This window comes from Dromiciops gliroides, chromosome 4 (genome assembly GCF_019393635.1).
Source record: "Dromiciops gliroides isolate mDroGli1 chromosome 4, mDroGli1.pri, whole genome shotgun sequence".
Lineage (NCBI taxonomy): Eukaryota > Metazoa > Chordata > Mammalia > Microbiotheria > Microbiotheriidae > Dromiciops > Dromiciops gliroides.
Window position 1 is genome coordinate 71,500,645 of NC_057864.1, and position 17,778 is coordinate 71,518,422.

Consider the following 17,778-nt stretch of genomic DNA (forward strand, 5'->3'; position numbering starts at 1 on the left):
CGTTATTAGTGAAAAGAATTTCCGTGCCAAGAGTTCCCCTTCTTCCCCTCCTAAAATTTATTAGGGAGGTTTAACTTACTGGAGAGGCCTAGATCTGCCTCTCTACAACTTCAGCCACCTATTATTGCTTCTACTTTTGCCTTCTGATTACAGCCCTTGTGAATTAGAATGACTGTGAGATTTTTTCAGTAGCCTGTGAGTTCTTCTTTATTATTAAAATACTACTTTTGAAATGATTAGCTTTGTATTAGCAATTTTATTCAGAGGTTCCTAACAAATATTCTAGGTTTTCTGCAGCTTTAGATAACGGGGAATGTTTTTGTGGCTTTCCATTGGTGAAATTACACTGAGATGAAACATTGTTAAAGACTTGTTCTGTTTAGAACCCTTCTATAAAAACAGAAAAATATCAGAGATTGTCCTTTTAACTTATTTTCCTTTTCTCACTTGAACTTGTAGATGAATCACTATCCATTTCTTTGCTGGGGTTACAGGCATATTCTCTGGAACAGCATCAATAAAAATATTTTCAGTCATTTCATGTTGGACTCTGAGAAATGATCTGTAACTAACTGGCAGCTAGCCATACTTTTTTTTTTCTAAGCCAGAAATTACATCCTTGTTTTCCATGACTTCATTTCTTTTGGGTTAAGTTGTGGGTTTGGGATTTGGATTCTTTTGGGGGGGGGGGCATTCCTTTCTACATATTTTTAATTCTTTTAACTTGCTTTAATTTTATATTCCTTTGAAGCTTTGATCTACATTAAGAACTGTTTCACAAAATAGCAATTGAATAATTGAATTCTAATTTCAGTTTCTTTAGTTTTCCCCCTAAGTAACTGGCTTTTAGTCATTCTTTCAAATGGGTTTAAGCAAGTTAAAAAACATTTTTTAATAAAAATAACAAAAATACCTTTAATTTGATAGTGAGATACTTAAGCACATAATCTAAATATTTTACTTGTGCTTCAAACAGCATCAGTAAGCTAGCATACAAAATATGAATATTTGCTCATTTCATTTTTAAATTGAGGTTTCTAGTTTGGGTATATTTTTCACAATTTCTCATCAGAGGACTTTACAGAAATCTCTAATATATTCTTTTTTAAAAAAAAATCTCTAATATATTCTATCCAACTGGTGAAGGCAAAGAATATGGATTTTTCTAAATTTTTTGTATTTTTTATGGCAGTGCTAGCAGAGTTATAGTCTCAGGAAAAGAAAGTTTACAGAAGCTACTATATGACAGAGTATAAATCTGTAGAACATGGTGGTCCTTATTTTACTGTTAAGGAGGAGGTAAGTGATTTATATTTTCAAGTGCATTTAAATGTCCAGGTCACAGGATAGTATTTATTATAGTACACTTATAGTTATTTTATAGATAGACTTAAAACCTTTTCACATATTATCAAACCGTTATATTTTCATTCTCTTCTACGTACTTACCATTTGTGTTGTCTTTATTGTTGTTGTTGTTTTTCTTCTACAATCATGATTTTGTTAGCCTAGAGGACCACTGGTACCAAAATTCCCTCTCAGGATGTACATGGTCATCTAGATCCTAGTCTCATACAGTTGTCTGGGGCCCTGAGACATAGAGTCACTCTGCCATGGTCACACAGCTGATATCAGGCATAAGTAGAGCAACCATAAATCCAGAATTTTCTAGTATTTTTTGATTTCAGTAAAAGAAACTGTATCCTTTAATGAGACTTTGTAAATGAAAATTTTTTTTGTGCAACCAAGCTCTACCTAATTTTTAGGATGATGTGTTTTGAAAGTAACAGTGAAAGTAAATTAAAACTCAGTAACAAGTATCTTCAAAGTTGTATTAAGTTTTAGCAGTAGTCATTCAATAGAACTAAATCCAAGATATATGGGTCATTCTTTTGCATTTGTTGCCAAATCCATTCGAAATCAATAATACTATTGAAATATTCAGATCAAAGTTTCTCAGTAGTTAATCTCTGTGAGTTATTATTTAAATTCATCACTTATTTTATCTAAAAGTAAATGGTTAGCGTAGATGCTCACTAAGCCAATAAAGAATGTAACTCTTCTCTACCTGACTATAATGGTTTTTGAGTATGTGCTTCATTATGGAAAAAAGAGTTTGAATATACATCTCCCAATAACTTATATTTACTCATTTATAAATTATATACATGTACTAATGTACTAATATACATACATTATAAAATGTATACAAGGATAGACATTAACAAAGATGAGATAAAAATGAAATAAGATTTTATCCTGGAGTCATTAGGTAGCCACTGGACTTTATTGACTAGGGGCTCACATGATCAGACCTTTGTTTTAGGAAAATCACTTTGGTAATTATGTGGAAGATGGACTGAAGTAGGGAAAAACTGGAAGCAAGTAGACTAGTTAGATGGCTATTCTACTAGTCCAAGCAAAGGTGCTCTGGGGCACAACTGGGGACTATTAGCTATCTAAATAAAAAGGGATCAGAAGTGTGGAGATAGAAACACTGTATAGCAATTGATTGCATTTTAGAGTAGAAGAAAGAGGGAGTTGAACAAAACGTTGAAGTGAAAATCTAGATGTCTGAAGTCATGATGGCAGGCCTGACAGTTATGAAAGTTTGAAAATGGCTAGGTGGGGCGGGGGGGGGGGGGGGGGGGCAGATAATGTAATCCTGCAGTGCCTATCACAGTCTACTTATGCTTGTTCATCCCATGAGGGGCCTGTGCCAGACCAGGAAGCAATCATCGTGGAAAGGAGAGAAGGCAGAGTTTTCCCAGTGACACTTAGGTAGCTCCTGTGGGTATCAGATTGATTAGAGCTTATAACTAATTTCCCATACAGTGCTCAAAGGTTAGGAAGAAGTTTTCAAAACAAAGCAGGGGAGCAGAGTTGATGGAATTGTGGGGGAAGAGGGGCACAGACTAAGGATAAGTGTGGTTTTGTTGGAATCAAGCCCCACAATTGGTTATGGCAGCCAAGTTGGATATGGCCTAGTTCCTGTCCACTGATTGGTTGGTGTTAAACCCCTTGGGGTCAGGCCATAGACCCCCTGGGGGAATCTCTTCCCCAGTGCCACTTTAAAGACCATTTGGAAACCACTGCCTTAATAGATGAAATGTATTAATTTTTAAAATGTCATTTCTTGATAATGTCTCTATGCACCTAACTGTTAACAGAAGGAATAGGTATATTGGCGGCATTTTCAATTTGGTGTAAGTCTTTTTAGGGCTTCTAATACTCCCACAGTACAGCCTCAAAAACCCAAAGGCACCCCCACACCAGTGAGACAGTGGAACAGGGTGTTAGGAGAGGAATGTTATTTTTGACTATCAGAAATTGCTTTTTAAAAACACACACAAATGCAAATAGTTAAAATTTACACACAAAACATTTTCTTATTAAATCCAAACCTATTTTTCTGACATTTAACTCAATTTTATTTCCAGTTGGTGCTTTTGTGAGTTTGTCTCTTTGAATAGTTCTCTTTAAATATTATACTTTCTTTGACCACTGTCTAATGCCCTTCCCCCACCCCCCCTCAAAAAAACCCCACATTCTTCTTTCATGTGACAGACAGTGATAACACGGTCAGAAATCTTTTGAGTAACCTTCTGCACTAACTAAAAGTAAAATTTTGGCCTGCTTTCAAACTCAGTTCTCTTTCGTTGCTCTATTTCGACTGAAGTTTAGTGTGCAGAGATAATTTGATTCCATAATAAAGGGATTTCCTTATGACTCTTAGGTTTTTAATTGCTTAAGATAGAAGGAAATTGTGGCTTATCCCTTTAGCTCTTATTTGCTTCTATCCCTTCCTTTCAAGTCACTGTGATCTAACTCCCTTCCAAAAATCTGTTACCTTCCTAATACCTTCTGGGAGCATTCCATATAAAACACCTTGTGCCTCCCCCTGGGTTTTTACTCTCTTCCTTCTCTGGTTTATATTTGCTGAAACTCTCTTGTTTTCTTTTAAGGTAGTACATAGACTAATTAGTTTTCAGGACACAGAAGAACAAAGGAACACCTTTTATCCCCTATCCAGTTTGAATTTCCTAGCTTTTGACTAACTTCTAAAAAAACCTATGTGGACTTTGGACCAGATCTAAAAAGATGACAGTAGCAATAACTTTAACTTAGATGTCAAAAAGTCAAATATGCAGGCATAAAATGGGGAAATAAACATAGACAGCAGTGTGTGTGTGAAAAGATCTGGAGGTGTTAGTGGCATGTAAGCTCCCTGTGAGTCAACTGGTATCTCTGCCCCAAAAGCGTGAAAGGCGTAAGTTGGGGAATAAGGTCTTCAGGCAAAGATTGGGTGACCAGTTATTGGATGTGCTGTAGGGAACGAGTTCCACTAAGGTCACTTCCAACTGTGAAATTTTGGAATTCTATCTGCCTGTCTCGTTGTATTGTCTACCCACCCATTGCTCCTAGTTCTGAATTCTTGGGGATAAGAAAGAAGCCAGCTTTCTCTGCAGAATGACTCATTGTATCCTCATTCTTGAGTTTCATCCCCATACCCAAGTCTGGTGGTTTGGTTTGGTTTGGGTTTCACAAGACCTTGACTGACGTGGAATCATCTGCAGACCCCTTGCCTTCCCATTCACCATCTTGGGATGTGCTTTTCAGCTTGTAATTGTCTTTCCTAAAATAGGCTACCCATAAAATGTCACAGTATTCTTTCAGAATGTATCATTTGCATAGAAAGATAGTCCTCTACTTGTGCTGTAGGAATAGAAAATATTCATAATTTTTCTAGTCAAGAGTTTAGATTTCATCATGTCATGTAAAAGGCACAACTGCAGTTTGAAATAACTTTTATACTTTATTTGATGGAAAATATATTTCAACTGGCAAAACTAGAGTTTCTCTCCAATTTCCTGTCTATTCTTTTAGGAATCAAACTCATCAATTCACTGAAAAATTAAAAATTTTTCCCACTGGAAGTTAAAGTAATCTTATAAAGATTTTAAATAAGCTGTTAAATATCTGAACATGTATTCAGTTTTGCTTTAAAATAAAACAAATATTTGTTTTAAGATGTGGCAAATATTTACATTTTAGAAAACAGTCTTTGTACTTTGAAGAACTTATTTTTTAAGTAACATAGGCTTGAGAAGTAACAGTTTGCACTACATAAACCCATACATACATACATACATACACACACACACATACACACACACAGATTTAAGACCTGTTAATTCATAAGAAGCTGTATTTTTTTTTGTATCACAGTAAAAATAGTTATAAAAACAATTGTAGTCCTGCATTTACAGGTATAAATTGTGCAAAATAAAAACGTACACTTAATATTTAAAATTTTGGGAACTGGAGTGTTAAAATTTTGTGTTCATTAAATGGGAAATTTCCTTTTCATTCAATTGGTCTGATCATCATTTGAACTGCTCTCAGAGAGTATGAACCTCCTCGGTACTCAGCCCAAAAAATCCCATCTTGGTGCTTGCTTCTGTAATGACCACCTCTGTACCACACGCCATTCAGGTTGGAATGTGCACAAGCATTGTACCACCAGCCTCCTTTGTGAAAGTGGGCACAGTTTCCTTTGAGGAAAAATAAGGAAAACGTTAGAGTGAAAGTAAAGTAAAGAAATGGGATTCTGGAAACTGTCTGCAATGATCTGTTATCTTGGACCTATTTAATCGCAGTCTTTGATATTTATTCTGATTTCATTTATTTCAGTAAGAAATACACTGAACCTTTGTTCCCTTTATTAATGCTAGTTGTTGTTTTAAAGAGCATTTCCTTTTTTGAAGTTCTACAAAGTAAAGAGATGTGCACACCTTTAGCTCTGGCTTCAGTTTATTCTTGCCTGTTAAGTCACCTGAACTTTTAAACAGATGGCTTCTTCTAGTCAACAAAGCGCATAAATGGGGAGTAGTGCTTGTACCAGTGTGGGAAATGCCATTTCTAGAGGACTAAAGGAAATAAAGCAAAGAGCCTGCTGTTGTTCCCTTTGGAGAAGAAGTGAAACATACTGCATTCCCAGAGACTAAATAAGGATAGAGAAGCACAAACAGAAGCTAATTCAACTTTGAGAAATATTTCATTTTGAAGCTCTTATTTTTGTGGAATAGCAGTTGAAAACTTTTGGTGTTTTTGAATATATGACTATGTGTATGTGCACACTGGACCTGCTTTAAACACAGATAAGCTTCTGGATATCTGAAGTTACCTATGCCTCAAGAACTGGAATTATGGGCACAAGTAGTTGTACATTAAATAAATATAAATACACACATATGTATATACATATACACAAACACACACACACACACACACGTGCATATATATTTATATATTTTCCCTTTGGGTGACCTGGTACTGTCATTTTCTGGAAAAGAAACCCTGCTTATGTGAATTAGCCACTGGAACCTTGTTATTCTTAGAACCCATGCCTTAGGACTTTGAATCTTATTAACTAAGCTCAGATTCTTGAGAGGGGTCAGAATGGCCTGGCCTTCTACTGAATTTTGTTCCATAGCCAGTGCTTTCCAAGCAAGGTTCCAGTGTGACACCTAGAAAAGAATGGTGATACTGCTGTCAGAGTCTGTATCAGGTATTGTTTTGTCCATGTATCATGAAATAAAACAGCTTACCTGTATACATATCTTTGTCCCTGTCCAGCGTAGTGAACTGTTTCCCGTTGTGCCACATCATGGAATCCCCTGCATTTCCCTGATAAGTTCCCAGACGTAGTCTATAGAATTCGTTTTCAGGTTCCAGGCGGAAGCTACTATATTCTGCATAGACCTTCTTATCACTCCAGTCTTCCAGTTCAATTAATAGCCTATAATTATCTTGATTAGTGAGCAGATAGATATTTTCTAGTCCCAGCCAGTATTCTCCATCAATGTTTCCAAATCCTTTCTGTTAGTAAATAATGCACAAATATAAAAGTGTGTGTGTGTGTGTGTGTGTGTGTAGGTACACCCATAGAACTGTAGATATATGTACACTTTTCAAAATGTCAAGTTTCCTTCAATATACCTGCATGGGTACTCTTTACACCAGTATACATTATAACTGAGGTTGGAGAGGAAAGAAAGGAAAGGAAAGACAGAAAATGTGGACAAGGAAGGGAATAATCACAGCTGCCTTTAATATATGCCAGTACAGCAATATGGCTATAGTTTAAAACAGTTTTTATGAAGTATCTTCAGAACAGCTAAGAAGACAATTGGTGAATCTGCCCTTCTTCCTCTAAAACGGAAACCTTTTCTTCTTTAGATCATGATATACAACCTAATGACATTAGTTTGATGTACCATTTATTTAGTTAGTTTGGTACATTGCTATCTTCTGCCTAAAATAAATTCTTTTTTGCTTAATCAGTTTGTCAAACTTCAGTTTCCTTAAATTAGAATTAAATTTTCTTAACCCAGGGTACTTAATATAGCATAATAGTTTAGGATTGTTTGTTTAATAACATATTTGTTAGTTCTTGTCTTCAGGGAATTTACTAATATAAAAAGATTCAATGGCATGCACAGTAAACCAAATTCTATTCTATTCCTACGTAAGCAGGGCATTGACCTACATTGTTGTATCTTTGTGGCATATACAGCTAGTTTGCATGTAGGATTTGGCAGATGGTATCTTAATATTTTAAATTATATATCTCCAAAAGAGTTCCATTTGTAGACTATTTTCCTCTTATTTTTTTCACTTCCTTATTGTTTGTGATAATGTACAAAACCTCTTTTGTGGAAATTTCCATGTGTTTTTTAGCCACTCATAAACGTTTCTGCCTGTTTCTGAAATGATCCAATTTTTAAAACAAGTATAAAATTAGAATGAACTAAACATTTTGTTTTATATTACTGGTGGAAATATTAGCTAAAATATATTCACTTATTTTGTTCTCAGAGGTTTAGAGGACATTAAATATTTCTTTAAAGTAAGTAGTTATAAGACAGGACATGATTCTTGAGTTTTTTGTAGGGTTCTTGTTAATCTTTTCCCTAAACTGTAAAAGACTATATTGTATGTAATACACAAAAAACGAGCATGAGGGACAATATGTCAAAGTATTAGGTAATAAAATCTAGTACTTAACCTTTCTAGAATTCATATATATCATTACTCTGTTCATATGTGAAGACAGAAGGGTTATAATGAACTTGTAAACAAGATTGCTTGTGTTATATCTCTCGAGATGAGACAGCTTAGTTGTTATTCTAGTTCTTTTTCCTTAATTATAATTTTACTTTATTAAAAACTGAAGCAATTAACAGACTTGTGAATTTGATAGATGTCAGTGTTATATAAAATAAAGTATAGGAAATCAGTATTTTTAAAGTATGCCTCTTGATTATTACATGCAACAGTCATTATTACAAAAAGCACACTGGAGGCAGCTAGGTGACGCAGTGGATAAAGCACTGGCCCTGGAGTCAGGAGGACCTGAGTTCAAATCCAGCCTCACACACTTACTTGCTGTGTGAACCTTGGCAAGTCACTTAACCCCAATTGCCTCACCCCCCCCCCAAAAAAAAATGGCACACTGCCTGACTTCTCCAAACTCTGAATGCTTTTATTTACCTTATAATTTTCCCAGTTTCTGAAGAAGTTGACTGACCCATCTGTCCTTTTTTGAATAACAGTCCAGCCCCCAGGATCCAGACTGTTCTCACACCACAGCTGCATTGGCCCATTGCTGTTTTCAGGTTTGATCATATAAATGCCACTAACAGAATGACCAGCTTCTTTGGCTTGCTGACAGTCTTTGAAAGGTCCTGTAGTTTTAAAAAAATTGGTTACAACCAAAATAAAGGTCAAAAATCATTATTATGGAACACTACATTTAATTTTATATAACAAATGAAAAATGCTCCATGCTTTGTAAATTGCCATAGTACTGTATAAATTTTTAAAAGCTTGTGATTGTAATCAGCACTTCCCCTCCCCAACCCAAACCCTCTCACTGAAAAATCAAGTTACTGGAAGTTCTTTGTTACTCCTCTTCATGCTCTTCTTCTGGGATTACCTGCCATGGCATTCAGGGTATCTGTACCACTGTCCAGATGGAAGGGAAGAGAGGAAGCAGGAGGTCAACAAGTTGTATAGCCCTATATACCACATGTCATCTCTGGGCCTCCTCTGTGAATTTTGGGCTAATAGGTTCTTTTAAACAAAATAGAGGATTGTGGGGAAGAAGGCTATGAGGAGTATGGGATAAATTTGTTTATCTCCCTTTTTGTTGTATGATGTAAATTGTTTTACTTTTGTTAATATAGCTTGTGTTATACTAGAAGATTACTAGCCAGGAAGTTGAGAGCTGGGCTCTGGTCACCATTCTACTACTGCCATATTCTATGGTCTTAAGCAGACCATATCTTATCTGTACCCCTGTTTCCACATCAGTAAAATAAGTAAATTACACTAAGTAATGTCGAAAACTTCTTTTAACTCCAGAGTTATGGCTAAACATTTATTGAGCACAAATACAAAAAAGAATGGCATAATGTAAAGTTTGTTGCACTGAAAGTTAGGAAAAACCTGGGTTCAAATTCTGTTCCTTACCATAGGAAGTCAGTTGACTTCCTTGAGCCTTCCATTTCTTTTACTGTATGTTAGAGACAATAAATTGTGAGAGTTAAATGAGATAATATTCCTAAAGTGTTTAGCACCTTTTTAATCAATCAACAAGCGGTGATGTAGGACCTCTTCCTATATGTAGAATACAAAAAATATATAAGATATAATAGCTTTACTCAAAGGGTGTACTGTGGATTTGGGGAAGCAAGATTACACATATAAAATAAGAAAGCATTCAAGTCTGTGTAATCAGTCTTCTACTCACCTTTGAGAGAAAGTAAGAGGTACTCATTGGGGTAAGAGAAGTTGAGAAAGGCTTTAAATGGAAGGAGTAAGACTTGACTTGAGCCTTTGAGGGTTAGATAGGAAGAAGAAGATACTGACTGTATGAAAAACAGATCTCGGTGTGCCCTGTTATTCAAAGTGCAGTGAAGGTAGTAATGTTGGAAATTAAATTGAATAGGAAACAGAAAGGCAAAGAAGATTGAGGTTTGTACAGTAGTTTGTAAGACACTATATTATATGCTTCAGCAGTGGGATCTGTTGATCAAAAAGCATTTGTTTTGTTTAAAAATAAAAAGCATTTTATTTTATTTATTTACTTTGTGCTCAGCGAATTACCAGCTATTGCAAATTCAAAGACAAAATTTCTACCCTCAGAGAACTTAAATTCAATTGGCGGAGATGGTGTGCACATACATAGGTATATGCAGAATACCCATACAAAACAAATACAAGATAACCATGGCAGGTAAAGCCTAACAACTGAGGAAATGATGGGGAATGAAATTGAGTCAAGTTAAGAAGAATTGTAAATGCCCAAAAGAAGAGTTTATATATGATCCTGCAGATATTAGGCAGCCACTGAAAGTTATTGAATGGGTTGGGGGGAGTTGACTTGATCTGAGCTACACTTTAGAAAAGATAAATTTGAGTGGATGGATTGGAGTGGGGAGAAAATTTAGAAAGGGAAAAACCAATGAAAGAGTTGATGCAGTAATCCAGGGGAGAGGTAATAAGGGCCTGGTCTAATGAAGCAGTTTTTTGGAATGTCAGTGCATCATCAAATTCAGAAAATACAAAATACATTCAAGTCAAAAACCAAAATGCATCTGCTTTTTAAATCATTAACACCATTTTGATAATTTCTATTAAGGTTCCTAATCAGTAGTGTTTCTGTGTGGAAAGAATGTTGGATTTAGCATCCATCAGTAAGCTTATATTAAGTTCTCGCTGTGTGCCAAGCATCATGCCAGTGCTGACAGTGCAAAGAAAGGCAAAAAGATGGTCCCAGCCCTCAAAAAGCTCACATGCTAATGGAGGAGACAACATGCAAATAACTGTGTACATCCAAAGTACAGAGAGTAGATGGAAGTTCATTTCAAAAGGGAAGGCCCTCTGCAGAAGGTGAATTTTAAGAGGAGTCTAGAGGAGAGCCAAAAAGCAGAAGTGGGATGGGAGAGTGAGCACTCCAGGCATAGAATAAGGAGATGGAGCGTCTTGTGAGAAGAAGAAGAAGGTTAGTGTCACTGCATCATAGAGGACAGGAAAGGGAGCAAGGGGCTATGTTGGGTAGGGGTTAAAAAGCCATATGAAGGTTTTTGACCCTGGAGGTAAAAGGGAGCCACTGGAGTTTATTGAGTAGGGAGAATATTGTGATCAGACTTTCACTTTAGTATAATCACTTTGGCAACTGAAGGGAGAATGGCTTAGAGTGTAGAAAGACTTGAGGCAGGAATGCCAAGGTATAAGGTAATGAGTGCCAGCACTGTTTGTGTGTATGCACCCCTCTCTCTCCCTGTCTCTCTCCAATATGTGAGTATATGTATAAATATATTTATAATCTCCCTTTCTCTTTACTCATATAAAAACATATATATTTTTAAAAATTTGTGTATGTATATAATATATTGTGAAAGTAGAAAGTAGACTTTGCATCAATTTGGATACATGGGGTAAATATAAGTGAGGAGTCAAATTTGACACTGAGGTTGCAGACCTGGGTGCATGGGAGGTTGGAAGAACACTTAAGAAAGTTTGGAAAGGGGGGGATTTCTTTTGGTACAGGGGAAGAGAAGCGAATGAGGTTCTGTTTCCAAAGGACCTGCAGTTTACTTAGTCTCCACTCTGTTAACTACCTGTGTGACCTTGGGCAAGGCACTTGACTTTTCAGGCATCAGTTTGTTCATCTTTGAGGTGAGGGGTTTGAACTAGAAAGCCTCTAAATTCTTGACAGTGTAACAGGGACCTGGCCTAAAGTAGCCTGACCCTGTCACACCAACTCCAAATTTATGATCCTGTCCTATATTACTCAGAAATTTATAATTGACAGTTTCTAATCTTAACAGTTCTGCCACTCTTTGATCAACTTTTACCTTTAAGTTCTTTTAAAAAAATTCATTTGGTGCTACAATTTAAAGTAACCGTAAGCTCTCGTGATTCATTGAAATAATTCATGCAAAGCATTCCACATATCCAGTCGGTTGCTAAATTTTGTTATTTGTTTCTCCACAGTTTCTCTTCTTTCTTATGTCCCTTCTTTCCACTCACACAGCCATCTCCTCTGGTTCAGGCCATCATGACCTCTCATCCTGGACTATTGAAATAGCTTCCTAATTCAGTTGTCCTACTTCCATTCTTGCCCTGTTCCAAACTATTCTCCACCCAGCTGCCAGTGATTTTTCTAAAGTGTGTCTGGCCATGTCACATGCTACCCTCCTTCCCAACTGCCTCTTTTACTCAATAAAATCTTTTGCACTAAGATGACTTTCCATTCTGTGTGTGTGTGTGTGTGTGTGTGTGTGTGTGTGTGTGTGTGTATCTTGTCTATATCTGTACACATGCTATTTCCTCCATTAGATTGGTAAGGGTAGAGACTGTTTTTGTAAGTGTTTACTAATTTATACAAAATGTTTACTCTGTAAATTTGGCTCTTTTTTAACCCACTTCTAGAGAATTTTGTACACATTTGTTAATGTCTATAGGCCTTTAATAGTGCTTTACTATCTGTGATTCCTTCTTAGTTTCCAGTATATTTTCAGTATTGTATATTCAGCTTTGTAGTTTTGGATTCCTTATTATTTGGGGCGTTTTTTGCAGGGGAGCATGAAAAAACAAAACTTAGCATTGCCCAGTCCCCTGGAGAGGTTTTTTTAAGAACTCTCAAATATTTTCATTTGTTGCAGAATAACTCAGAAACAGTTAAAATAATTTCAATTCATTCTTTGCTTTTTTTTTTTTTTTTGCAGGGCAATGAGGGTTAACTGACTTGCCCAGGGTCACACAGCTAGTGAGTGATAAGTATCTGAGGTCAGATTTGAACTCAGCTCCTCCTGAATCCAGGACTGGTGCTTTATCCACTGTGCCACCTAGCTGCCCCCTCAATTCATTCATTTTTTTAAGAGGTTTTTTTTTTTTTATTTTTACTTTTTTTGTAGGGCAGTGAAGGTTAAGTGACTTGCCCAAGGTCACATAGCTAGTAAGTGTCAAGTGTCTGAGGCCAGATTTGAACTACTCCTCCTGAATCCAGGGCAGATGCTTTATCCTCTCCTCAGTTCATTCTTCTTTTTTTTCCCCCCAGTTCATTCTTCTTCTTCCTCCTTCTTCCTCCTCCTTCTTCCTTCTTCTTCCTCTTCCTCCTCCTCCTCCTCCTCCTCCTCCTCCTCCTCCTTCTTCTTCTTCTTCTTCTGCAGGGCAATGGGGGTTAAGTGACTTGCCCAGGGTCACACAGCTAGTAAGTGTCAAGTGTCTGAGGCCAGATTTGAACCCGGGTACTCCTGAATCCAAGGCTGGTGCTTTATCCACTGCACCACCTAGCTGCCCCCCCCCCCCGTTCATTCTTAACAATAATTTAGTTACAGTCTCCAGAAATGTTCTTTTATTTATTTTTTGTCATTAGGTCAACATTAGTTTTTGCTCATTTGTGAACTATATTTTGCTTCAATTAAGTTTGTTACTTCACTGAATTCATTTCCTGATTGTCCAGAGAGATTAGATAAGATGTTATCTAAGGTCCTTTTAAGTTCTGAATGTCTGTTATTATTATTATTAGAAATGTTCTTATGATGCTTGATTTATGAACATGAGATACAAATGAAAAACTGAACTACTAGAATTAGAGAATATTAGAATTGGAAGGCACCTCAAAATATCTCATGTGGTCCAACCCTTACCATGAACAAAACACAAAAAGAAGGTAACCTCAAAAGGCCCCTGGTATCATATGCCAACCTACTATCAAAGAGTCATGGGAAGACACGGACAGGAGTCCAGCAGAGTGAGGTCATGAATAGATTATAATGGCAGCCATTAGAGAGAATGCCCAAAGCAATGAGAAGACATCTGCTGAAGTATCTTAATAATATTAACAAAAATACACCTTAAATGAGGTAGAATATCAGATATTTCAAGGCTCTGTGATTTCATCGAGAATGAGGTTCTGTTTCCAAAGGACTTGAGGAACACAAGTTTTCTTTGTTCTTGTTGTTGTTGTTGTTTGTTGTTTAAGAGGACCATGACATGATGTCATAACCTGCAATGAATTGGATTTCAGTGAGGCAGGGCTGTGGAACGTTACCAGCCTCACTCTCTCCTCCTGAGCTATCTGGGCCCAGTGGCAAGACACATTATCAGGACAACTGGAGATGGCCCAAGATGCAGTGGGAGACCTTGGCCTTTTAAGCTAAGGCCTTTCACATGTCTCACTTTGCTTGAGGCAGTGCCCATTCAATGATCAAGGCTTAGGTGGTGGTGGTTGTTTGCCCTCCTTTCTCAAAGAGGACCATGACATAGGAGTGATGTCATGACTTGCACGGAATTGGATTTAAGTGAGGAAAGACTGTGCAAGGTCACCAACCTCATTCTCTTCTCCAAAGCCATCTGGGTCCAGTGGCAAGATATATTTCAGGACAACTGAAGATGGCCCCAGATGTTTAAGGCAATTGGAGTTAAGTGACTTGCCCAGGGTCTTACTGCTAGTTAAGTGTCTGTGGTCAAATTTGAACTCAGGTCCTTCCAACTTCAGGGCCAGTGCTCTCTCCACTGTGCCACCTAGTTGCCCTTAAAGCTAGGTAAGAAAGGAGGCAAAGAAAGGCCTCTTTTACCTGGTCAAAAGAAAATAAGTAGATAGATAAAGGGGTGGGAGGGAAACCTTCAGGGTTTAATTTAGCAATATGTCTCATAGGTTGCTATGATTGAAAAGGTAATTACATATTTTCATTAGGGCTTTACTCTATCAACTCCCTAAACAGTTTGCTTCCCCATTTACCGAGTGACTATCATTTTCATATCTCCACCATCCTGACATAGCATTTGTCTCTGCCCACCTCCACCCCCACCCCCACCCCCACCCCCACCCTTTGCAAATAAAGACTTTACCTCATAATTCACTAACCAGATTTAGGCTATTCACCCAAAGATCCCTCCTTTTTCTCATTTCACATGTCAGATATTTCCCTTCACTATCTCCTTCTTCATCTGATTTGGCCCTTCTTGCCAAAGCAAACCACTTTATGTGAATTCCTGGTCGCATCCTGTCTTTTCTAGAAGATTGTGCCCTCTAATACCCACTTTTTACTTTCCAATTTCTCTCTCATTGGGTGGTAAAGAGAGAGAAAATGTGGCACTGAAACAAAGTCTCTACTTCAAAAAAAATTAATCTTCCGTCTTTCCATCTACTTGCTTCTTCCCCTACTATCTACAGCTTCACCCATGTCTCACCCATACCTTTTTTCCCCTTCTTAGTGAAACTCCTTAAAAATACTCTCTCATTGTCTTATAACCAAAGCTTCTTAAACTGTGGGTTTGAACCCCAAATGGGGTCACGTAACTGAAGGTGGAGGTCACAAAAAGTTTAGCAGTAAGTGTTTGATTTGTACACCTACTTTATATACCTATATACCTGGGATCACATACAAATTTCTTTGGTGAAAAGGGGTCACAAATGGAAAAAGTTGAAGAAGCCCTGTTTTAAACAATTTGCAATCTGGCTTTCCTTCTCTTTCATTCTACTGAACTATTCTCTCCAAAGTCAACAGTGATCTCTTCATAGTCAAATCTATTGACCTGTTTGTTCTTAAACCACATCCTTCTTCATCTCTTTGCAGTGTCTAACAGTGTTGATTAACCTCTCTTCCTGGTCACACCTCCAGGTTTTCTTGTCACTGCTCTCTCTCTTGGTATTCCTCCTCCCTATTTGACCACTCCTCCCATCTTTTTTGCTTGTTCTAAATTTATCCCCCCTCTTTTCTTTTTTCTCTGCTGTCTTGACTGGTGATTTCATTAGCAGCCACTGGTTCAATTATCATCTCCATGCAGCTTTATTATAGCCAGCCCTTGTTTCTCTCCTGAGTTGCAGTTGCAATAACCTTCTTGTTAGTCTGTCTTTCTTGAGTCTCTCCCCTCATCCTCCATTCAGCTGCTAAAGGGATCTGATCTGTATCTTGAATGCAAGCACACATACACATGCACTCTCCATATACTCCACTGAGTGCCTGTTGTCTCCAGGATCAAATCTAAAATGCTCTGTTTGGTATTTAAAGCCCTTTACAACCTTGCCCCTTCCTATCTTTCCAATCCTCTTTAACCTTACTCCTTCCTCATTCTTTACAATCCAGTGGTACTATTGTCTTTGTCAATCATGAACAAAACTTTCCATCTTTCTACTCCGTGCTTTTTCAGAGCCTGAAATGTTATCCCTCCTCATCTCTGTCCTGTTTCCCCTCAAGAATCTGCTTAAATCCCACCTGCAAGAGGCCATTCCTGGTCTCCTATCACTTCCAACAACTTGTGAGATTAACTTTCATCTGGTTTCTCTGTGTGTGTGTGTGTGTATACACATATACATATATGTATGTATGTTTGTTTGCATGTTTATCTCTCCATTAAAATGTGAGCTCCTTGAGGTCAGGGAACCATGGTTTTACTTTTTTGTGTGTATCTCTAACACATGGCACAAGACGTAGTAAGTGTTTAATAAACGCTGTTGGCCAACTCACTTTCTGGACCCTTTATTTTATTGTTTTGATAGATTTGCATTGTTTAAATATGTTAATAAAATTATTACAATGTGTCAGTGTCATTTTTTATGTTAATTTCCTATTTTAATCACTAATTGCTTATTTTAATAGTTCAAGTTTGTATTGTGTCACATGTGCACTATATCTCTATTATTTTTTCCTACTTTTTTTTTTTTTTACTGATTCTGATCTTTACCCTAATCAATGATTTGACTGTATATACAGCTATTTCAGGGGTTATTCCCTCATGAATAACAAGGATTTTTTCTGTCAGTTTTAAAAAATATTATTTTATCCAGCACCTGCCAGTTCTTTTCTTAAAGAGAGGTTCATGATATGAAAGTATGAGGTTTTCATGTAATCTGTAAGTCTGTGAGTACTTTGATTCCTTTTTCCCTATAACATACTTTCTCATATTTCTCAGTATCCTTATTTTTTCCCAGATTTGCATTGAAGTTACCAAGTATCAGAATATTTGTTGACTTAATTTGGAAGGCCATATCAAGTTTGTTAGAGAATTTTTCTAAATCTTCATCCTAATAAATGTTGGTAGAATAAACTGCAGTTATTTTCATAGTCCTCTTTTTCTAGATCATTACTGTAATACAAGCTGACCAAATATCCAATACCATCATTTTTCTTACTGCCTTAGCCTGTTTGATAAAACTTAACTCTATCAACTTCCGTCTTTGCTTCTCTAAGGACTGCCTGTCACGCATCCTTTCATTTAGCTGCAACTTCCTTCTTTCTTCTGGTTTCTTTTATAGAAAGAATTCCAAGATTGATATGATTCAGCTCCACCAGCAGTATGTCCACACAGAATCACAGAATTTTAGAAGGGACCTCAGCGTCCATCTAGTCCACAGGTTGGTCATTGGACAGGTAGCTCACCTTCAGAATAACAGCAGTTTTAGAGAGTTTAAAAGTTGTGGGATTTGTTAGCACTCTCTGCCCCCTTTTCATTTACTCTGCTCCCATCACTGCTGCAGAAGCAGGGACTGTTGCACAGCACTGAGGGCCATTTTGTATTCTCCCTTTGTTCCATGAGTTGCTGTAGCCCCAAAATTCATCACCAAGTGCCAGCCTATTACTGATGTGCTTCTCTCTGTTATCCTGAGCTGATTGTTAGAAAGTACCCTCAGTCTGTTATGAAGGCCATACTTGAAACCTTTCCAGAACGATAGAACCTGCCAAGGATTTGACTTGGCCA

General features: G+C 37.1%; 2 protein-coding genes across 2 annotated transcripts in view; one reads left to right on the forward strand and one right to left on the reverse strand.

Moving 5' to 3' along the window:
* RALGPS2 (Ral GEF with PH domain and SH3 binding motif 2) overlaps positions 1-17,778 on the forward strand; it is a 240,984-nt gene that overhangs the window by 145,774 nt on the left and 77,432 nt on the right.
* Positions 4,850-17,778, reverse strand: part of ANGPTL1 (angiopoietin like 1) — a 33,044-nt gene continuing 20,115 nt past the window's right edge. The window contains exons 3-5 of the mRNA XM_044001134.1: positions 8,557-8,750; positions 6,612-6,882; positions 4,850-5,555 (exon numbers count right to left, since the gene is read on the reverse strand). Of these exons, the coding sequence (XP_043857069.1) occupies positions 5,368-5,555; positions 6,612-6,882; positions 8,557-8,750 (653 nt within the window). The 3' untranslated portion in view covers positions 4,850-5,367. The remainder of the gene's footprint in view (positions 5,556-6,611; positions 6,883-8,556; positions 8,751-17,778) is intronic.